The sequence below is a fragment of the Leuresthes tenuis genome, unplaced genomic scaffold, assembly GCF_036924035.1.
Source record: "Leuresthes tenuis unplaced genomic scaffold, fLeuTen1.0.hap1 SCAF_21, whole genome shotgun sequence".
Taxonomy (NCBI): domain Eukaryota; kingdom Metazoa; phylum Chordata; class Actinopteri; order Atheriniformes; family Atherinopsidae; genus Leuresthes; species Leuresthes tenuis.
The window spans coordinates 8,772,102-8,795,143 of NW_027325375.1; the positions used below are offsets into that span (position 1 = coordinate 8,772,102).

At 39.2% G+C, this 23,042-nt stretch overlaps 1 protein-coding gene across 5 annotated transcripts in view; it reads left to right on the forward strand.

The window, feature by feature from the left end:
• The window catches only part of cadm1a (cell adhesion molecule 1a), a 359,846-nt gene that overhangs the window by 324,022 nt on the left and 12,782 nt on the right, over positions 1-23,042 (forward strand). For 3 of the 5 annotated variants that reach the window (XM_072374265.1, XM_072374268.1, XM_072374266.1), the window contains one exon: positions 5,453-5,485. The exons of the other annotated variants lie outside the window; for them this stretch is intronic. In XM_072374265.1, coding sequence (XP_072230366.1) covers positions 5,453-5,485 — 33 coding nt within the window. The remainder of the gene's footprint in view (positions 1-5,452; positions 5,486-23,042) is intronic. 5 annotated transcript variants of the gene reach the window in all.

Consider the following 23,042-nt stretch of genomic DNA (forward strand, 5'->3'; position numbering starts at 1 on the left):
ACAACCAATTAATTTAACCCACAATTTAAACAGGACAACAACACAGCTGAGGGACGGGAGTAGAAACAAATACGCATTATGTTTGTCTGCATCTTAAATTACACAAACACCATATGGTGAAGCGGTTTCAGAATTTTATGAATTTAGATGTTGCCTCCACCTCACTTTGCCCTGTCCTTAAGGTGGGATATTTCTTGCACTTTTCTCATTTCTAATCCTGTATTTTGAAATTGGATTCAGCCAGCTATAATTTTATTAAGGTCAATAGAAACACAATAACTGCTATCATGTGACTTACAGCCCTTAGAGAGCATCAGTGAAATTATAGTGCGCAGCATCATGGAAGCCACCAGTCTGGAGCCCAACATATCTTCTTAATGTGAAGGTAAATTGTGTTCTGGGGGTAGAACTGCTCTCCACAGTGACCAAAACGAGATGAACTCGTAAAGCAGGATCAGGAGGTAATCAGCTTGTTACAATACATGATGTTGGGAAAAGGCCACAAAAATTCAATACATGTCATTTTTCAACTGTTACAGCATCTGAACTCCATATCAACATGCATTCAGAATACTGAATTATGTGTATAAATCATGGTTATTGCGCTTTGCAGACATGGGTGCACATATATTCGGAGAAAATTCTTATGATGCAACCCTAAAATAAAGGGGTTGGCTTCTTCATTATGTCATTCTCCCCTTCTGCTCCTCCTCCTCCACCTCCGCCCTGTCTTTTCCCTTCGTGTAAAACATCTTTATTGCCATTATTACAAAGTGAACAAATAACAATATAATAAAAAAATAGAAATGCATTAAATAACTATCTGCGATGAAAACCAGGGACTTGTTTGAGCAGAAGCAAATAGTAACACAAAATATTGAGAATAAACATCTTAATAAAAGTTTTTAAATTGCATATAGCAGCAGGAGAATTTAAAGCATCTTTTCCTTCTTCCTTATTTTTCCTTGTTGCTCCTCAGAGTGAGTTGCACTTAGAGACTCTAATGCCAGCATGCTAGCATTAACAATGCTAATGTCTTCATGTTTTGCAGTATAAATGTTTACGATGAAGATGAAAGCAATAAAGTGCAGCTGATGTTTTTATCTCTTTGTTTGAGAGAAATTAGATTTATATCGATGGTGTTAAATGAACGTGCAACCCTTCGAGGCGTAGCTAATTAGCAGTCCCTGTGCCTGCTTAGGCTTTTAAGACAAGCATAAAGTCTAACAATAAAAGAAAAACAAGCACTTGATGATAAAATGATCAATTGTAAGACAAGTAGAGAAAAAAAATAGAAACCCCACTGAAAGTACAAGACTCACATGAAATAAAAATATAATGGAAACAACCCACATTGACATGGAATAAACCCTGTAATGAAGCTAGATGTTAAAAAAAAAGACATACAGCCTCTACAAACAGTAACTGAAATTAGCAACGACTACAGTAAAGAAAAAACACAAACAGAGGTTAAAGGATACTGTGAACAGTGTTTAATTGTAGGCACATCACTGTATCAAATGTCATGGCTCGTAATGATTTGTTTTTATGTTATTGAGAGTTGTTACTGAAAATCTAAACGGTCATCCTCATGTTGGTGCTCGAAGAATCGAAGTTGTAGTATCTGAGTTTAGCGAATGTTCACAAAACATCATTAGGCTCATCGCTCAGTCCCAACCAGCTGGTCTAAACTGCCATGTATATATAAAGCATAATTTCAGAAGCAAGCAGTGTGAAAGGCTGTGGCTCAGGTGTTTGAGTAGCTTGTCCACTAATCAAAGGGTGGGTGGTTTGGCCTCCTGCACTGTCACACGTCACCGTGTCCTGACCCTGAACCTGAGGTAACAACTCACAGCCTGTTTGCATCCTCAGAGTGCCACCTAATGCATTTCTGCCAGTATGATTATGAGTGACGTGCAGTTATCTCTGCATGTTGAGCTGGCTTTCATATCACAGTAAGTCACCGAAGGCCTGGTGGGAAGCACAGCGGCTCCAAGTACTGGAGTCATGGAGCTGTGTCCTCATCACGCCTGCAAGTGTCACTGCGGATGCCTCAGCTGAACTGAAGATAGAGGCTGAGGATGAAGAGGATGAGGAGGAGGCAGTTCAGAAATGACCAAGCAATCACTCAGCAGCAGACACGTTAATTGGGCCCACATGGCCTCCACCCACAGAAGGCTGACATGCTGTGCTGCCCTACTGTCCACTAATGCTTGCTGGGAAAGGGGCCTCATTTGGACAACATTAAATACTGGTAACATAAACAAATGCTTCTTAAAGACTTATGAGAGCATAGGCATATTTACTGAACTGTTCTGCTGAAGAAAATTAAACCAGTCACTCATGCCCCCCTTTCTCAGTCTTTCTCAGTGTAATTTTTTGTCTGCAGCTCTTCTGCAAATGAGAAGAATCATAATTTGCTCATGATAGCATTTTTTCCAAATTTGCAATAATTTCGATTATGTTCTATAATTTAATTGAAAAAAAAGGTGTCTCTGTCAAAAGCTAGCATTTGCTGCTGGCAGAGTGCTTTGGCAGATGACACTGGGCATAAGCACTGCCTCTGTGTACTTGTGGATGCTTGTCTAAATAGATCCTAACACAAAAAACTCACTTAAACATATATTAGCAATAACAAATATATGCAGTGTAGGGTGACATTTATCATAAATACACATTACAATGAGGACAACAAGAGTTCAGTCCTTGTTTATCTGTACTCTGCAACACAACTGTAGAATCTTTATATCCAAAATTGCCACTTTCTCTTCAGGCTGTAACTAACAAGCAGACTAAAAGCTGCTCCTGTCAAGGATGCTCTTGCCTCTCATAGAATGTCAACATAATTAAAGTCAAAGTGTAAATACCACACAGCTAGTTATTAGGTATGATTACAGGCAAACCTGCTTCCTGTTTGTTATATTAGATCCAGGGTAGATACACTGGTATACTGCAGATATTTCTTATATCAACTAATTACTTTAGAGAGCAGAGGCATTGTACTGTTCTATAAACACATCAGTATGTGAACTTTATTACTTGTGACTTGAATGCTAATACAGTTCCCTTGTCAATGATGGGATTTTCTTATCATGATTTAGTAAAATGCTGATTTTTTGTACGAACTAAACCAGAGCAAAACATTCTGATACCAAAAGTTTAACTGTCTTATCTCACTGTGAGCTTTTTGAAAAAAGCAGCAAACAACAATAAGTTCACGCCACCATGAACTCACCATCTCCGATGGTCATGATCCTGCTGAGCCACACAGGGCTTTACTTTAACCAAATATGCCAAAACATTTTCAGTTTGACTGGGCCGTGACATTGTTAAGCAGCGACATGTCTCAACTTCTCAAGGACCTCGCAGTCAAACTGACCCTCAGAGGCCTCTGTAGTTCTAAGACAGACTGGATGTGGTCTCATCCTGTGAAATCGCTCTTAGCATCCAGAGCTCCCGGCAGCGGAGCAGAGGCGTGTTATTGGCCTGCTGTTTTCTTCATGTTAGTACTGAGCACAAATCTTTAGATACACAAACATCAGCCTGTGTCTCAGTGGCTTGCAGGTTCTTTTTCTTGTCCCTGCGGAGAGAGGAGGCCAAACAAAGAGAGGCACACTAATGCAAGAAATAGTTCTACTTCAGTGTTATCTTTTGTTGTGTTCGTTCATATCCCAGATGGACCGCCTCTTTTCTTTTGGATGCATTTGTATCTGGCCATATGTTTCCTCTGGAACAACACCTGAGTCTCAGCAAAGTATGCTCCCTTAGGTTTGTTAAAGTGTTATCAAAAACTAGTGAGTGAGTCCTGTAATTACTATTTTGCTAGGAGTTTACAGTCCAACATCAAACTGTAATCATGTGTCAAATAGACACGAAAGCAAATCTGTATCATTAAACATTCAACATTGATCAAGCTCTAAATGTCAATAGATTCAGAGGGACTGAAGATGGACCCTGCCTCTGGTATTCTCAGCTGCATCCTGTGTTGTAGCTGCACTTTAAACACTGAATGGATCTTCTGTAAAGGCGACCTGATCACTGCAGTCAATTTTACATGTTGCAGCAAGCTGATGGATGTCAAATGGGAAGCTCTGACTGTGGTTCGAGTCCTATTTAGTCACATTGCTTCAGTGTCGAGATTGAAGCTAAACCAGGTGAAATGTTTACCAAAAACAACTCATAATGTTCTTTAAACAACTCTAAAATCTGAGTACATTGATAAATGAATTATTGTTTAAGTAACCAAATCCAGACTTTTAGAAAGCATGTAAACTAATTGAAATTGAGCTTCAGCTAGATTCAGATGGCTCAAGGTGCTTCACACATCCTCCAAAGTTAAATGTTTTGCATCTTTTTGTAAAGACAGTAAAGTGTAAGTGTATATTATCACAGGCAAATTCCCAATAAAGCTGCACTCATTCAAATCAGCCCATTAAGACTATGTGTCACTCACAGCATTCATTCTGGACTCAAGTTGGTCATCGTTGATTGGAGGAGCAATGCGTGTGTCTATGCCAGGATGTTTCTTCCTCTGATGTTGATGTGATGATGGTGGTGGCATTTTGTGAAAACCGTTTTGAGGTCTGTTTGTTTACAGACCACCAAGTTCAATTTAAAGAAAGACCATCTGGTTGTTTGGTCACATGACTCCCAATGAGCTCAGTTCCTCTGTGCAGTTTTGGCAGCCTTGCACTTGGCCAGCTCTGGCTAGCTGCTCTGACGATACATCGAGGCAGAGATGGTCTGAGGGATATGAACAACCTAATCCAATCTCTTAACCACCTTTTTCCTGTGTTGATGATGATGTTTATTTATATCCTAAATAATAAGAAATGATATGTGCTTCATTTTAAAGAGCAAGCCAGCTGCCAGATCTGCATTCAGCACCTATATCTGAAATCCACTTAGAGCTCAGCCAAGGGAGGATTGCAGATAACTACTATTATTAAAAACTGCAGTCTGATAGTCTTGTCAGTATTTCTGAATTCGCATACTTCTGGTAAGTGGATGGGTAAAAAAAATTCAAAGCAAATAGTCCGTTATATGTTTGTCATAAATGGTTAGATCAGGACAATCGTTTTCCCTTGATAGTTTGTCTTTCTTCACATCAAAACCACCAGCAGCACATGATAACAGTCTCGTCCACATCTCCTAAGGCAGTAGCCACATTCCCCTCTACGTGGAGCATCAGTGTGTTCAGTGGAAATTGTATTTGTGTTGATGTGTAAGCCTATGTTTATCTCCGCACTGCTTTTGGTTCCCTTTGATTTCCCTTAAGTCTCATGTCTTTTGTCATGTTCTGGTCTTCTGAATGCTTGCTTATGGGTGTCATTTGTTTTCTCCCCCTGCCCTGCTCCCCTGCCTCCTCCCCCATTTCTTCTTTATTTGCATGCTGTTCCTCCTGTTCCACACCTCCCTCCACAACTGCCATGTCCTCTCCTTGTGTGCTCAGACACTGCGCCCAGCACTGAACCTGCAGCTCATGGTTGGTATCTCTTCTTTTCTTCTTTACTCCTCTTTTTTTATGTACTGGTGTATTTGTCCCTACAGCATGCCTTCTCTAACTGTGACACAGTGTTGTGCCAGGTTACCTACCCTAGCTTCTGCAGTCAGTTAACTGTTGATCAAACTGGTGATTCTTTTGAGGCAACTGAACCACGTGACAGGCAAGCTCTGTTTTATTTTGTTGCATTTATTCTGGCAAAAAATGTGTTTTTGAAACGTGTTGCTTTGAAAAGAGCCAGTTATAGGATAACAACTTCTAATCCTTTTCAATGCAACTGCACTTTCAGAGAGCATTCACCAACTAACCAATTACAGTATTTCCCTGAAGGTGTCACAGGGGAATATAACCGACTCTTAAATCAGCAGCATGAGATGATTTTGTGTGGAGGCAAAAATAGACCTCATTTACTTGTTTTCACATATTTGACTGGAGGTGATACACATCATTTTCTAATTTTGCCTAATTTGCATCACATTTTTTCATTATTTGTTTATTTATTTATTTTTTGGCTGCTGTTCTTTCATTTGTGGGAACAAATTTATGGTCACAAGCATTCTGGTAATCAATGTGTCTGTTTTGTTCCATCAGAAATTCTCTCTTGTTATAATGACCAAATTAATGACTTGTAGAGTAGAAAGGAGCCATGGGCCCCGAATAAGCTCCTGTTTGTGGTAATTTAGCCGCATGATTTCATTTACTAGGTATGTGAATCACAAACAAACACACTGAAGAAATTACCACATGCCAAGAGACAGAACTACTCCTGCTTTGCCCAGCTGATGACTTAGTCTTGCCACCATTTAAAGTCACATTGGCCGCATGTACTTGTTTAAATCTTTGGGGTGTTCAGTTTATCTGTTGCACATTGCTTTCAGAAACCTGGATAAGGTCTTAACCAGGTTTGCAAAAACTGGATATGCTACCTGGAGAAGTAGATAGAGGCAGGATACACAAACACCTGAACGAGGATTCTGATAAAAGTGGCTGTAGCTAAGAAGACGGAGCGGTCGTCTTTCAGTCGGAAGGTTGCTGCTTTGATCTGCATGTCAGAGTATCCCGGGGAGGACAGTTAACCCCACATTGCCCCCTGTGTGTTCCTCACATGCATGTTGCTTTGGAAAAAAGCATTTGCTAATGTTGCATGTAAATACCAAATCCTGAAAACCTGTATATCTTTCCACATCCAAAATTGATAATACCTTTTTGTTTTTACACCTAACCATCATTATTTATGGTAATGGAGATGTAGAAAAGTGAAAGAATGGGTCTCAAATTCACGTTCAGCTGCATGGAAGTTCATGCACTAATGCCTCCATCCAGCCCTTCCTACCTCTTTATAAGTTTTTGGTCATGTCAACAGTGTCAAATGTGGATGTGTGACAGATGTTGCAGGATGTGTAACATTGATACTGTCCCATGGCGATGCCCAAGCTGTGCTTTCATATTTAGGATAAAAACACCTCAGAAAGTCAAAGCAACTGAATAGTTTTTGAGCCTTCCTTGTGACATGTTCTGGTTGGGGTTCATGTTTGAACAATGGTTGCCCCAGTGTGTCTTGACTCCTTTCAGCCATTTTGAATAATTTTAGTCTGATTAAACAGGATAATATTGTTGGGGTTATTTGTTAAAGGGAGTATTTGATCATTACTGTACTGCACAGTTAGTACAGTTGAACTCTTTGTGTAAAAATGATGATAAAGATTTAAAGATTGCATTATGGTCAGATATTCTATAATTGTACTTAATTAATTTACAAAATGTAACAGGTGCCAATGAGGTAATTGTAAGCGATTTAAAAAGGCTAGAATTACTTTTTATTGTAGTTAATGGTTTTGATTTGGTGCTAACATATGCAGTTGGCTGCCCTTGTTGCTGTCTAAAATAAATGCCACACGTTCAGATCTCAGTTATGGGTTTGATTAGGAAAACAGTAGATAATTTGATTTAATTTAGAAGCACCTGGATGCATAAATGTACACATTAAACGGGGAAAGTTCCAAATGATTTGCTTCTATTATAGTTCAAAATAGCACATTCATCTCAGCATTTCACTGCTGTCTAATTCTCCCTGAATTAATTGAATTAATTATGTTCATCTCTATCAGTTATCCTGTGGCTCCTGACACAGGGCTGACTTCCTCTGTCAGCAGCAGTCAGGTTTCCTTCCTGTAAATGACAGTGGAAGCTTGTGTTGGAGGCACAACAGATGCTTTGTTCTTCTATTTTACAAGATGTGTTTTTAACAGTGATGAGTTTTACAATGGTTGCCACAGATGTTCTATGCCACCTCATGACCATTATTTTTAAATGGTGGTAATCACCCGCGGTAATGCATCATGAATATGATGTTGGAATTTACTTGTAGTTTTACTTCATACTTTGGACTAAATGTAATAAACAGGCAATTCTACTCTGAAATGTGTCAGTTACATAACATCAGGTGGAAAATCTGTATGTCTCACTGATTTATCAGGTATGATAAATCATTTTGTGATATTACAGTATATCAAGTTATGATGGTGAAATGATGGGACCCCAGTTCCATTTATGAAATCACTTATAGCTGTTAACCGGCTACCTAACAGCCATTTATACTGGCAGTTTACACTTTGCTGTCCTTTGATGGAACACATTACAATACTTACAAAGTGACAACAAACAATCCACCTTCTGTCTGCATGCACAAAGGATTGTGGGTGGTTTGAGAACACAGGATACACAGAAGTATCCATGAAATTTCACCAAAAGAAGTCATAATGGATCTTTGATATTGAATGATAATTTTGTGACATGGAATCATAGAAAAAAAGCTGTTAAGCTGTTTCCTTAACTTTGAAAAGCTCCTTTTGTGACCATATAAAAGTAGTTGATGAATCTGCATAGAATCTCTACCTTTAGAGTCTAAATAGCAAATTTTAGCTAAGATTTACATGAAAGCAACAGTGTATGGCAGCAGCTGAGAGTGATGACAACCCCAGACTGTGAAGTTACAGGCTGGACAGAACAACGTAGTAATGTTAGCCAGTAGCTGGTGATCAGAGCTGAAAATGTAATACTTAAAGAGCAAAATATTCCTCTCAGGATTTAATTACGCAAAAACATAATTCCAAATTTTTGTTGAGCTCTCTAACTGTTTGGTGTGCAAATAAGCAACAGTTTGCTCAGCATGGCTGAGAATATAATTACTGTAAATGTAAGATCACAAGATGTCAATGTCGCTCACTAGGTTTTTCAAGAATATCCATTATTCCTGCCTAAATTCAATTATTAAAGTGAAAATGCTGAACATGTTTCCCCTGACTTTCACCTGTTTCACTTGTATCTTCTATGTAGAGTTAATGTTAAGGGAACAGTTATTAGATTCGTTCTGTTTCAGCCTACTGTGAGTCTAAATGCCAACTGACTCTAATAACTACATTTTCATATATCAGTGATTTGCGTAGAAGAAGAAAATTTGTATTCCCTTCTCATGAAATATTTGAAAAGGGCAGAGGAACACGGGCTGAAACCATATGTGTGGATTTGCACAGCAGATTAATTGAGATGGGATCCCTCTAATATGCATACTGACTGAAAGTTAGTGGTGAGTTCAGGTGTTGTAATGAGTATTTACATATAGTTGGCTTATTTCATAATTTATTCTATATTATGCTGATGCAAAAGCTGGTTTTCAGTGAGAGAATTTGCTTTTTTGTAGCAGCTGACAAACCATGAACTGTGAAATGGCTGTTGTTCTCTCCTAATGCAGCAGGCAGCCTCACAAGAAAAACACACCCAAGCAAAGCTTACAGCGAGGTTCCATTATTTCATTCTGCTCATTTTATGTGAGTCTTTGGAGTATATAGTAAATTAGTTCATAAACCGGTTTTATAAAACAAATAACACAGTAACGAAAACCAACTAAAATGACATTATGTAACATTTGAATGCAACAGTTTAACTGTTTTTTTTTTTTCCAAAATCATTCATTAACTCTTGAGCTCTCTGGCTCTCTGCATATCTCATAAAGAATACAAATGTCCATGTTATTTAAAAAAAACTTCCTTTTTAACATTTTAGTTCAACTTAAAATAACTTTTTTCTTTTTTTAATTTTTAGTACAACTTTCGGGGAGAGTTGGCAGCCAATCAGTCTGCACTCACCTACACAGAACATATTAAAAGGTTCCATTACGCACTCACCCTGAGTGCATTCTCAACACAAACCACAGGTTCAGTAAATACTCAACCTCTTTGTAACAATGGATTTCAAGCCTCAACTCAATGAATATTGACAGTGAAGAGTAAATGAATTGCAAGTCTATGATGATACCATCAACAATGATAGAGTTACAGCTAGAATAGTTGAGTTATTCGATTTACATTTCACTGAGGCCTGATACCTTTTGAAGGACACATGGTGCCTGTGCACATTTGCTGCATCCACCCAAGTGGACAGCTCTCAGTACTCTCAGTGTGGACACTTCACTTGAGACTGTAGGAGCCATGATGTGTCCACGGACTATAAGAGCCAACACGAGACCGCCCTCTTCTGCTGTCTACACCCCAAGCCAGCGGTAAATGAGCTTTTTTCACCCAGGATCACCTAGAACGCTTGTTACAATGTGATTATATAAAGGTTTTAAGAAAATGACCCTGTGTCAATCATTTTTTTTTCATTATGTGCTGATTTGGTGGTTAGCACCGTCACCTCACAGCAAGATGGTTCCTGGTTCAAATCCCTGCTGGGGCCTTTCTGTGTGGAGTTTGCATGTTCTCCCCATGTTCTCTCTGGGTACTCCTGCTTCCTCCTACTGCCCAAAAACATGCGTGTTAGGTTAATTGATGTCTCTAAATTATCCCTAGGATAAGTGGATAGGCTCCACCCCCCCGCACGGCCCTGAATTGGACTAAGCGGGTATAGAAATGGATGGATGGGTTTACTAATATAATTTACTATAAATAAATTCTGAATAAGTCATTTGCATTTCTTCTTCCTCTGATGTGTGCCGTTTACAAATTATGTTAATGGATAACGGTTAAGGTAATGTCCAGTAGAACTATGAAGTTTGAAAGAGAAAACAGTGATTAATTTCTATATTTGCAGGCCCAGTATGTGACACCAAGTCTGAGCCTGTTAGAAAGCACCAACATTGACTGCCTCGCTCTCTGCATCCTCTCCAATGTTGTTGCCATGGTGATGCCCCGCTTTTCTAGGCCAAAAGAGAGAGGATGCTGTGATTCTATTGAGTTTGAAGGCTCTTCTCAAGATTGTCCATTTCCCCCTAAATTAGGCAAGGTACAGGGGAAGAGGCTTTGAGGACAGGAGGGAACAAATTAAACATGCAGCAGAGAAAAGAAGCGGCCCTGGGATGAGCTGCCAGTGGACGTGAGAAGTGGGTGTTGAAACATCTTGTTCTTATAAATTAAGCTTTAGCTCTGATATTGAAATAAGAGAGATCCAGTTACTGGAAAAACTCAGGTCTAGTGAATGATTTTATTGTGCACGTAGATAAGGGCTAGAGTACTTCTGGCCCTGAGAAGTTGGTACAGTATTGTCCTTTTCACTTGTGAGACCAGCAGAGTTAAGAGGACACTTGCAGCATAAAAAGCATAGAGAGTTACATAAATGTTGACACAACAGAATGGCACAGTTTAAAAGAAAAATCTGAAAAAGCATGAATTACTGAGAGGTTTAATTTGATTTCTTGCTGCAGTTGAGGCCGTTATTGTTTTTCGGCATTTAGAGTTAAGATTTTTTTCTTTGCTTTTGGCTGCTTTTACCCCCTTTAAATGAGCTAAAACATTTATTTAGAAATTCTCTGGCAGAATACTACCTGTGCAGAATTTTCTTTTCATCATCTGCATGAGGTAAATCTACTCCCTGCAAGTATTTTGTTTCTAAAAAATGTGCAAAAGGGCTCCACAGTCTAGAGTCATCGTGGTGTTGGATGCCCAGTGAGCAGCCTCTCGTCTACTCATCCTTAATAAAAGGGCATCTTGGGGGAAGATGTCAGTTGTTTTAGCTGATGGCTAGGTGCACTGACTAATTTCCCATCCACAGAGGTGAGCACGTCTGGAAAGGACATGCCTGCCAACACGGCTGTCAGCAACCCTCTGAAAGTCGTGGCATAATTGAGCTGCAGTCAGAGGTCTAATAGTGGAGAGGAGCACAGAGGTATAATGGCCACTTTGCTCACAGTGGGATTGTTGTGAGGCACAGAACTTTTGTCTTTATTGCAAAGTCTTTTACATTTGGATGCCATTAAAAAGGGAAGACATTCGTTAAATGACAAGAATACAATGTCCATGATTCTTCGTGCACTGATGTGCAACGAATGCAATAATTGTGTTTCAGACTTTGATTAATGCTGTATAGGACAGCTAACTTTGGTGTTTTTTGATAAATCAACCCCAATTCCATAAAGTTTAGGACTCTTTTTAAACTGTAAGGGTAATGGGATGTAACAGAATTGGTGAAATGTCTGGATAGCAGGCAGGTCAGTCCATCACCCAGACTTTTCTACTATGAAGCTATGCTTTAACATTAGTTTTGCATTGTCTTGTTAATGTATGCAAGGCCTTCCCTGGAAAGGACATCATCTGGATGATATGTGTTGTTCTAAAAGCTATACATCTCTCAGAACAGAAGGAGCCTTTCCAGATGTGAAAGTTAGCAGTTTCAAATAATGCATGTCCATACCATCAGATATGTAGGCTTCTGAACTGAGCTGATAATAACCCAGATGGTCCCTCTCCTCTTCAGGGGTTGGCTACAGGGATTGTTTAAAGAATTTCAGTCTGACCACAGAACAGTTTTCCACTTTGCCTCAGTCCATTTTAAATGATCTTTGGTCCAGAGAAGATGGCAGTGTTTGTGGGTCATGTTCACTTAGAGCATCTTCTCTGTATGATAGAGCTTTAACCTGCATGAACTTGTAAACCTGTGTGCTGTGTTCTCCAACAACGATTTCTGCAAGTTTTCCTGATTTCACTGACAGAATCGTGTGTTTTTAAGGCAGTGCTGCCTGAGGGCTTGAGGATCGCGACCATCCAATATTAAGTTTCGGCTGTGTAGCTTGTGCACAGAGATGTCGCCAGATTCTTTTCAGAGTCTTTTCTTTTCAGTCTTTTGATAATATTTATTCTGTAGATGCTGAGTGGAATATTACATTTTTTGGCGAATTTATGTTGAGAAGCAGTATTCTGAAATTGATGCACAATTTCACAATTTGTTGACCCAGTTTTCTGCTGACAGCCATACTTCTACCAACCCATCTTTCGTGTTGAGTGACACTGCCTTTAAGCGCTGCTTTTTATACCCAATCATGTTACTGACTTGTTGCCAGTTAACTTTATTAAATGCAACATGTTCCTCCAGCTGTTACTTTTCCAGCGTTTTGTTGCCCATGTCCTAACTTCCTTTTCTTTAGATGTGTTGCTGCCATCAAATATCAGATGATCTAATATTTTTCTTGAAATAGTGAAATGTGACTTTCAAGATTTGAAGTTTTCTATGTTCTTTGAGATTTACAATCATTGATTTCTGTTTTTGTTGATATTTACATGGCTTCCCGACTTTTTTCCGGAACTGAAGTTGAGAAAGTTTATGTCTGCTATGGGTTTGATCTCTGTGTGTCAGTATGTTGTGGCACCAACCAAGTGTTGATTCAACTGGGAGGGAAGTGTGAGAAAGTTTGGCAGATGTCCAAATGGAATCCATTTGACTTGGAGGGTCCTTCCAAACCTCATCCAGCAGTGCACAGGTGATTCTTAGGTTGAATGTCTATCAATGATATTGATTGGTCAAAGGGGCACTCTGACTGCCCCACATTTAGTTTGATGATTGCGCAAGTAAGAGATCGCTTTGTTTGATTTTGATAAAGTGCTTTGGGAAATCAGACGTTTCTTCTCTGAATCTGGATAGAGAATTTAGTCCTTCCTGTGACAAATCATCAGTCTCATAAAAAGGAAACAAAACCTCATATCTTTCCCTGTTATCAATTAAAGGGCATATGCACTGTATTTGTCACTTTATTAAGGGCAAACAACTATTCACTATTTGGAGATACACAAACCATTTTTCTCACACCAGGCTGAAAGACTAAAATTGCGGTGAAACTTATAAAACAAAATTTAACTAAATTATTAACTAATTTACTAAATTGTCATATGGATTGTTATGGGTAATGCATCATTTTACACTACTGCATAGACTCTCTTATTTTCTACTGTAAAGGTAAGGCCTTTCTGATGAACAGAGTCTTCTTTTTTTTCCATTAAGGGAAAAATAGGTTGAATCAGCAGTTTGATAAATCATCCTGAAATCTTTGCAGTGTATATACATGAAAGTTGACTGCATTTCTCAACCTGATATAAATTCACTCAGAAAATATTCAGAATAGTGACCATTTGCCATCCTTCATTCTACCAGGTCTCTAAATAAAGAGAGTGAAAACAGAGCAAGGCCATCTATCTACAGACGCGAGCTGGAGACACGCTCACTACATTTTGTAGTTTTTGCAAAAAAGTTCCATTTAATTTCTAATGGCTTGTCAGCAAATGCAGAGGTGCACAGAGTACCAATTCAAACTTTTTTTTACTCTATGGTAACTGTGTTCTTGAGGGAAAATTTGCTTAGTTGAGGTATCAGTTGTTATTCACATTAACTGTGTTGTTTGAAGCAGTTGGAAACACAAAGGAAACAAAGCCGATTTGTTATTAAGAAAAAGAAGACGGTGATAGAACTTCTATCAATGCCAGAGAGTGACCCGTTTACTGAAGTTTCACGTGTTCATTGTACATGTGCACTCACAGATAATTATGTGTGTGTATTGCAGGCTGGCAGTCAGTGGCTTGTACCTGCCTTTGGGGCTCTCTTCAAATGAGGCACATATGCTGCATTAATTAGTTTCAGACTCACAACTGAGTGTGACAGGTGACAAACAGAGCCCCCCCCCTTCCAAAAAAACCCAAAACTTTTTCTCTTCTTATAACTCACCACCTGCTGAAAGTCAAGTGAACCTCCAAGGTTCCGTCTGGATTTTTATGATGAAATAAACAGGGAAGTGCTGAAATGGATGTAATCAGTGTTGATTTTTCTTCTCACCAGTGTCATAGATGTGATGATTTTAATCAAGCAGCATCTGCATGTAGTTTACACTTCTGAGCATGGTAACAATTGGCACACTGTTGAGTTTTAGTTAAGGTGTTTTTTGTTTTTTTGGGAGTACTTAGCGGGTATGAAGTGATACGTGGAACGTACTGTATATGTCTAAGCAAGATGTCTTCATTCATTTGATTTTTCATCTCAGCCCACCACAGGGCCAACACAGACACGAACAAGTGTGCACACTCGAGGTGTCAATTTAGTCAGGTGCATGCTAACGTGCATATTTTTGGACAGCGGGAGGAAGCCAGGGTACCTGAAGAGAACCCACACATGCACAGTAAGAACATGCAGACTTCACACAGAAAGGCCCCTGCTATGATATTCGTACCACAACACCACTGTGCAGCCCTGCTGTTTGTGATAAAAGTTAAAGTAGTTGAAGCTCATCTAAAATAAAGTCGTACATTAGATATTAGTATATTTTGTGTGAATTTGTGTTCAAATTCCAAATCCACATCTTTCTAAATACTCTGATTCCTCAAACCCAGTCCCAGTAAGCAGCCATAAGCTCCAATAAGCAGTTGCCTACCACTGTGAAAGTAGATGTTTCCCCAATGATGTAATGAAGAAATGGCATACATCTGCATCTCACAATGCAAATTGTTTTAGTTATTTTTAGGTTTTCAGGTGAATATATTAGCTCATCATTGTGCATTTAGGAAACAAGTCATGTGGAATGAAGATATCACAGAACCTTTAGGCAAAGATAAGTAAACCTATGCGTTGAGAAAGTAAAGTGTGTAGAATACAATGAAAATATCAGCTCTCCAACCTTTAAACTCGGGATCTATCTTCCTTTCTGCAAAGTTCTGGAAGTAAACATCAGAGCGTCTGTAAAGAAGCTGAAGGAGGAAGCAGGACACTTCTTGACTTCTGCAGTATGAAATTGATTCTAAGCATATATCAAAATTCACCATGAACTAACACCATGAATTACTACACAAGAACTCCAGATCCCAAGTCTGATGGAGTATTAATGGAATATGCAAGAACAAGCTGATTTACAGAGGCTATAATCCACAGCCCACAAGACCCAATGCATCCAGTAGCAACAGCATCGGATACCACAGACCTGCTAATGCCCCAACAAGGGATTTCACTGGACCTGTAAAAAGTTAGGCAGGTGGCTTTATTTCTATAGTTAGTTGGTGGACATAATTACTTTATAACATCTGTAGAAGAGAAAAATACATTTGGAAATATTAGCAATAGCACTATATATCTGATTACCATTTGCTAATAGAATGTTTTTTAACAGAAATGCTTGCATTAGGCATCCAGATGCACGCAAACCAGGATGTGTGTCTCACATGAATCCAAAGTGTCCATCATCCCCATCTGTCCCACAGTTCTGCTGGTTGTGATAACATCTGCACTATCATAGCTGCTTCACACCAACTGCTCTCATGTTACTTCTTTCAGGCACATTTGAAACACATTTGCCAGAGCAGTTTAGCATGTCACATCCAGAAATTCTTTATAACAATAAATGTGAGTGTGACAAACTACTGATAAAAAATTCTATTATCTTTAAATGATGAACAAGTAAGAGGCCTCGCATTAGTCATCTCTCACTTCTGCAGAAAGCAGTATGTCAATTGTATTGTACTCTGTACAGCATGATGCAATAAAAAACAAGAACATCGCATTCAGACAGAATTCAAATTGAGCTAAGGCTGCAGCCAAAGTTATATTTAGGTGTGTCCTTATAAAATGGATCATTATTACGTTAGAGTGTTAACATGCCTAAATTTTGGTATAAATAACAATGTTTAGCTGTGGATGATAAGAATATTGTTTGCTCTGTAGGTTTTTTGAACATCTTTGCCAGATGACTTGAAGGAAAGAGCCAGAGTTCTTCCAGTTAGTCGCACAAAGACCAGGATTGTTTCACAAGAATGCATCCACAGTCAAATTTAGAGGGGTTAATTCTCTGTGCTCTATAAATGTCACTGCAAACCCTCCGAATATTTCTGCCTGACCAACAGAGCAGTTATTACCTGAAGGATCTGATTTAATGTTAGCTGAGTTGGCGAAGGACTCGGTCTCCTGAAAATGCAGTCTGCTCTGATCACTTGTGTTATAATGGCCCCATGAGACTTTCTCCCCATCGCTTCTTTTGACTTGAGACGCCTCATGTTGGTTGATGAGTCCATCTAATATGTGCGGATAGAATGTGCAGATGCGGTGCACATTATGGCCATGTGCAGATACAGTCTTGCAGTCAGAAACACTTCTGGGGGACAGTGTTGTAAACAGTAGTTGGATGATGAAATGTTCCTTGATCTGTCTATTCAGAAAAACTGCAACCTTTTAACCAAGTGTAGCGATTAAATACAACTTTATACGTCACAAGACTGCAGTGCAATTGCTCATTAAATCAAAAGTTTCACATGATTTCATGTAATTTGTTGTGTTGGGTTTATATACTATTTAATTACAAATTAGTCAGAATGCCACTTGTTTATCTGGCATTTTACATTACTCACTAGGATACTGGATTATATTGCAATAACCTCTTTTAAAGTAATTTATTTAATACTCTGAGCTCTCTGCAGACAGAGACAACAGGGTGTGAGCTTCAAATGTTGTGCCCTCAGTGCATTTAAACCTGCACGTTTCCTGTCTTGGCATTCTTTTATTGCAAATTCCATGTTTAATTTGCCTTGTGTTGCCATGGTAGCAGCAAAGTCTTGCAACTGTCATCTGCAACAGTTGTAGTATTCAGTTCATTTGGCCGTGGACACAGGGCAGAGAGAGGAATGTTTAATCCAGGGATTTTGCAGGGAAACACCTTCGCCCTTTGGGATGGAATGTGGGTCACACCCTGAAATTAATATATATTATTTAGTATTCCAAAAGTATAAATGGGATCTGAGAGGAAATTAAAATTGATTATTAATAGCAGGAGCAACGTGCCTTCCTTCTTCCCTTTTCTAATTTGAGCTTGCAGCTCCAGCTCACAGACTCTTCACCATGGCTTCGGTCACTCTCTCATGGCCCTTTTCTTCGCTTGCTCTCCACATCCATTGCTTTCAGTGGTGATGTTGGCAGACAAAGGTAGAATCATGTTTTCCCATCTTGTTTCCACAATATGCCAAATGTGGATTTGTCGTTGCAATGTTATCCCACGTATAAAACAATAAAAAAATAGTTGTGTGACTGGGATAAAACCAGTCACTGCGATTGTCCACTGGCTTCACTTATCTTCAGCTGAACCATCCCGGTTGGTTGTGATGTGAGCTGTATGTCACATATAGCAGATTTCCTGTCTCTTTTTTTTGTTGACAACATCCATGCATGTAAACTGGACTGAATTAGCTTTGAGGTCAGGCTGGGATTAGAGGCCGACACCATGCACTCAGTCTTGCCGAAGGATTTCATTATCACCGCAGCTTTTTTGTCAGCTCACAGAATTTGTGCGACAACACTGCTTCTCAAAGACAGCCAAAATAGCACGACAAATCAGCTGTGATGACAGTAAATATTCTGTGTGACATTAGTCTTTACATAGCCTCCTTTTCTCCCCTTGTTTTGGCACTGTTTTCTGCTGGCGACTCCAGGCCCATATATGAAAGATCATAAAAGTTCAGTGCACTTTTATATTGGTCCAGATGTTCTGATCTTGTGTACCTGGAACAAATACTAACATAAACGTAGTTCAAAGAAGAACTTTACAGCTGCATTTCCACATAACTCTACGTACATGTAATTCAAGTGACAGTCCATTCATTCATGTGAGACTCTCTTTAGTTTCCAACATGTGTGCAGCACTCTTGCAGTAGATTTCAGAGACACAGAGAAAAGAAATAAGTTTATCACTCGCTTACTTACTCTAAATCATTGGCTTTGTTAAGATTTCAATTTCAGGAGAGTGATTCATTTGTTTAAATGACTTGTAAGGAAATGACCAAGTTTAAAATTCCATTAAGAATATCTTCAGAATGCATTGGTATATAATTGATTGGTAACGTTGCGTGGCATGCAGAGCGCACACATTGTGGTTTATATATCTTTCAACCAACTATTTCACTTAACTGGCTAAATTAACTTAATTTTGTCACGGCTTCACGACTCATTTTAGTCAAATAGTGATAAAATTAGCATATTTTGTCTGGTTCCAGTGATGATTTCTTCCATATTTTAAGAAATGCACCTCCTTTGGTTGAATGCCATGGTGCATAGTCTGCACAAAGCTGTGTGAAAATGTGACAGACTTTAATCCTGAAGGTGACAGACCAGAAAATGTGCTTGAAGTCGGTATGTGTATTCGGTGAGGTAACGGGTCATGTAAACAGCTCATCTGACTACGACCTTGATCAGAGAATGCACTACACTCTGTTTACTGCTTGTATGTAAATGTAGCCATTGTCTTGGCTTCTTTTCTAGGATTAGCCCCTCATTTCTTTGGCACTGTTCCCTCACCCAGGGGCTCTGTCTGCTGCGCACACAAATCTACACAAAGCCCCTGATGTCATTTCACTGATACTGTTCTGTCTCACAACGCCGGGATACTCAGAGTCTCAGTTGTTATTGTCAATATGCCAAGAGAAGAGGCAGCACAGCACTCGACTTTAGGGGTCTATTTGTTTTAGCACTTTATTTTACTGTGACTTTGTCCAGAGGAGGTTTTTCCCCATCGGGTTATCTTTTCCTGTTTATTGTTTTTTTTATTTTTTATGTTAGAGCTTTTTCTTTATGATGAACATATCACGAGTTGTCATTCACTTATTTTGACCCTATTTGTTTCAGTCAGATGATACACGCGCACACACACCTTTCACAGCTACAGGGATAAATCCTCTGAATTATTTCAGCTGTTGTTGAAATGACTGAAGGCAGCTCAGTGACAGTGGGGTGGGAGGAGAGTGTTGGTGGAGGTGTGGAGGGGGGGGGGGTGGATAATCATGCTTGAGAGAAGAAAGGGTAGTCTGGAGGAAGGTGAGAAGCTCCACTGGGCTGCCTTTTTTTTTTGCCAAACAGTGTCCCCATTACCAGGACTGATGTGCATCTCTGCAACAAGCCACAAACTCATTTGGCCTTGGGAGCCATAGAGCGTCCTCAATGTGTTAGGATAAGTCACTCCCGAGACCACTAAAAGCCATTATTAGAAGGTGTTTATTGAGCTAGCCATGGCCCAGATACAGCTTAATATCCTGAGAACAGTTATAGCCCATAATTATATTACATGTTGGATAAGGACTTGCGGTGATTAGATACATGATGAATAGCTCCATCAGATAAAAAAAGGTGCAAGGTTTCCAAGTAGATAATGCACTGTTGGCTTACCTTTGCAAGGAGTTGGAACATTTGCTTTCCTTCTTATGATGTTGTTTGATGCCCAAAATGGAATCTATTACAAGCACAAAGGCTTATATTACATGACGAATAACGCAGAAAAGCAATATGAGCCTCTTGAGAGTGATTTCATCTTCCTACGCACCTCTTCACCTGCTGAAAATTGTACATTTGTGATAAGAGTTCTTTTTTTTGCTTTGTTTTGTTTAGCAATTGTCATTGTCAGTACACAAAGTTTCAATGTAACTGCTAATTACAGCTGTCATCTTGTTTTAAAAAGAAATTAAACAATTAAAGAGATGAATTGGTAATTAAATGGAATTTCTGGCGTCTTGGCTTTGTCTTGTTTAATTTATGCGAGAGCTTGATTCCTGGCAACTGCTCTATGTGTTTAAATTACACTTTAGCAGCATTAGTGTGTATCTGACTTTAGAGGGCAGAAATAAACACGAGTTTTAGTCTACATGTAGGGTGTTGTAAAGAGTTTGGTTATTTGTGGTGTCAGCTCAGTGTCAGAGATCCTGTCATGGTTGGTTTGTTTAGTTTACATCACTGCTCTGTTTTTCTCTGTCAACTATTACGGGTTTAACACACAAGCCAGATACAGCAGGGTTCATCACTTCCTTGCACAGTATTGCTGATGCCTTAACTGGCCATATCTAACTGGCCAAGTGTTTCATCCGGAGGGAATGATGTAAATTGTCTTAATGTAAAGGTTGTTGTTCTCGACAGACATGCTTTGATCTTTTGAAGATTCTGTGGACTACAGACATTAACATCTGACAAAAAATTGGGTTTTCTAATATACGTGCAACTAATTACTCTGTTGGGAAAGTTGACAATGCAAAGCCTGACGCCAACAAACAGTCTGGATGTCTGGTTGTACTTCAAAGTGGGATTTGTCAGGAGCATTAAGGGGATGAAGACCATAGTGAATATTCTCCTCGTATACAAACTGGTTTTTGCTATGAGTTGAAGTTTTCTCTTTGTTGACATTCTGTGCATGAATTAAACTGTATAAAATCCACTATGCAGCCCACGTTATAAAATGTGAGCACAGTCACGACAACTAAAAAATCTTTTTGAATCTCAATTAGCCTCATTGATTTGCAACATTAGCAAAACATTTGACTTGTTAACCTGGGGATCAGGATTACAGGCAGGTTAGGAGTTTTTACCATTATTTTTAACGGACACAAAACATTCACAACTAATCCACCTTTCTGGGCCTGGATTTCCAGTTGTCGCCATAAATTTGCAAGTCTCTCTCTCATTTTTGGAAGTTTGTTAGAAAAATTTGACTTGTTTCTGAATCTACTGTTAAAGAATTCACAGTGATTGAGGTAATTGAGTTAGTCTTAATTTTGCCTGAGTACCACATCTCTGATGATGTAATTTGCTCTTCGGGTGAGGCAAGATGTGTCACTGACACAGAATCCCATGAACTGCTGGCTTATTACACAGTCGGAACAGAATGTTTTCCTTTTTTACGCTGTGAAAGCCTGTATAACATGAAAGGGCGTAGAAATTTGATTTTGAAAGTCAAAACTAATTCTAACAATCTCTGATGATTTATGGGCTCAAAATTAAAGTCGGAGTAGGTTACCCAGGAAGTCATTTGACACCTTTGTTATTTCCACTCATGTCATCAGGGCAGATAGGTTTGCCTCAATTCAAACCGCGGCAGAATTAAAGAAATGAGTAGATCATCATACTTTTCACAAGGGGACAATATGTCTGAGCCATTTGTTGTCTTCTCCCTCCCACTGTTTTGTATTATGAAAGTCAGTTTTTGTAGGCTTGTGAGAACCTGGATCCTTTTAAAAAAAAAAAATAGCTTCCTGTCAGCACATTTACCTTCACAAGTTTTAAACATGAAAAAAAAATGATCCTGATTCTGACAGTATGATTTATTTAGCATCACAGGTATATGCTGTAGGATCCATCCTCTTTGGATCTCGGCTCCTTCTGGGGAATAACAGTCTGGATATCACTGTTTATGCTGCATTGATTTTGACAGTTGTATTTTTAAATTTCTCTCTTGCATTCCGGCCAACAAGTCCTCCAACTCTGTAGAAGTGCAGGACTTGCTGGAGTACTCTTTGAACATCACAATATATCTGCTTTTAGCTCCTAGCAGGGGTTTTTGGTTTTGGTTACTAGAAAACACATCAAAATAATGAGGCCTTTCAAATCACGTCTATGCTTCAGAATCTGTGAACAGGCTGTTAAAGTCAGAAATGTCTGTTGAATCACAGCTAAAGTCCAAAGTGGAATAAAAAAAACAACCTCTATTTGACAGTGTTTTTAAGTATTTCATTTTTGACTTTATTCGACCCCTTTGCTATGTTCCTTTTTTTCACTCGGCATTTTTAATGCTGCTGCAGTCTTTAAAAATAAAACCGCTTTTTGACATGTTGAATAAGCCTCAACTCAAACCTTGAGCCGAGTCACTCTGCATGTAAGCAGTATAGGGCGCTAGCCGAGAGGCGAAAGATTTAAATGACTTTTTCAAATAGATTCAGTGAATTGGTTCATTGGGACTTTAATTACATTCACTCTTTAACTGCGAGAGTTGTTGGCAATGGAAGTGGATCTTGACAAAACAATGTGCTCTTATGACACCCCACCCACATAGCGTTGCTGCATTCCTGATTGCCCCTCTATCTACAGGCGGTATAGGCACGCCAGTGAAATCACTGATGCCTAATTAGCAGATTAGAAGATCCAATTAGGAGATCTCCTCTGTCTCAAATCAAGCTTCTGTCAACATGTCCTAAGAAAATGAGCTGCTAAACGCTCCCTTATACGTTTCTCTCCCAGCCGCAATGACCGATCCTGATTGACTGTTGCATGCTTTGTTTAGCCCTGTGGACACCTTGTTTGAAGCCCCCTCTTGATTAATCATTTATATTTGAAGCACATCTGAAAGTAGGACTGAGCTTGTCAGCTCTGAGATAAGTCTGCGCAGCAATGATGTAATACAAAAAGCAAATAACTTCTGGTTGGCTTTCTCTTGCGCTAAGTCTAGAGACCATCCAGGAAAAAAACAATTGATATGAGGAGAAAAAGCCCGTGCAAATCCATG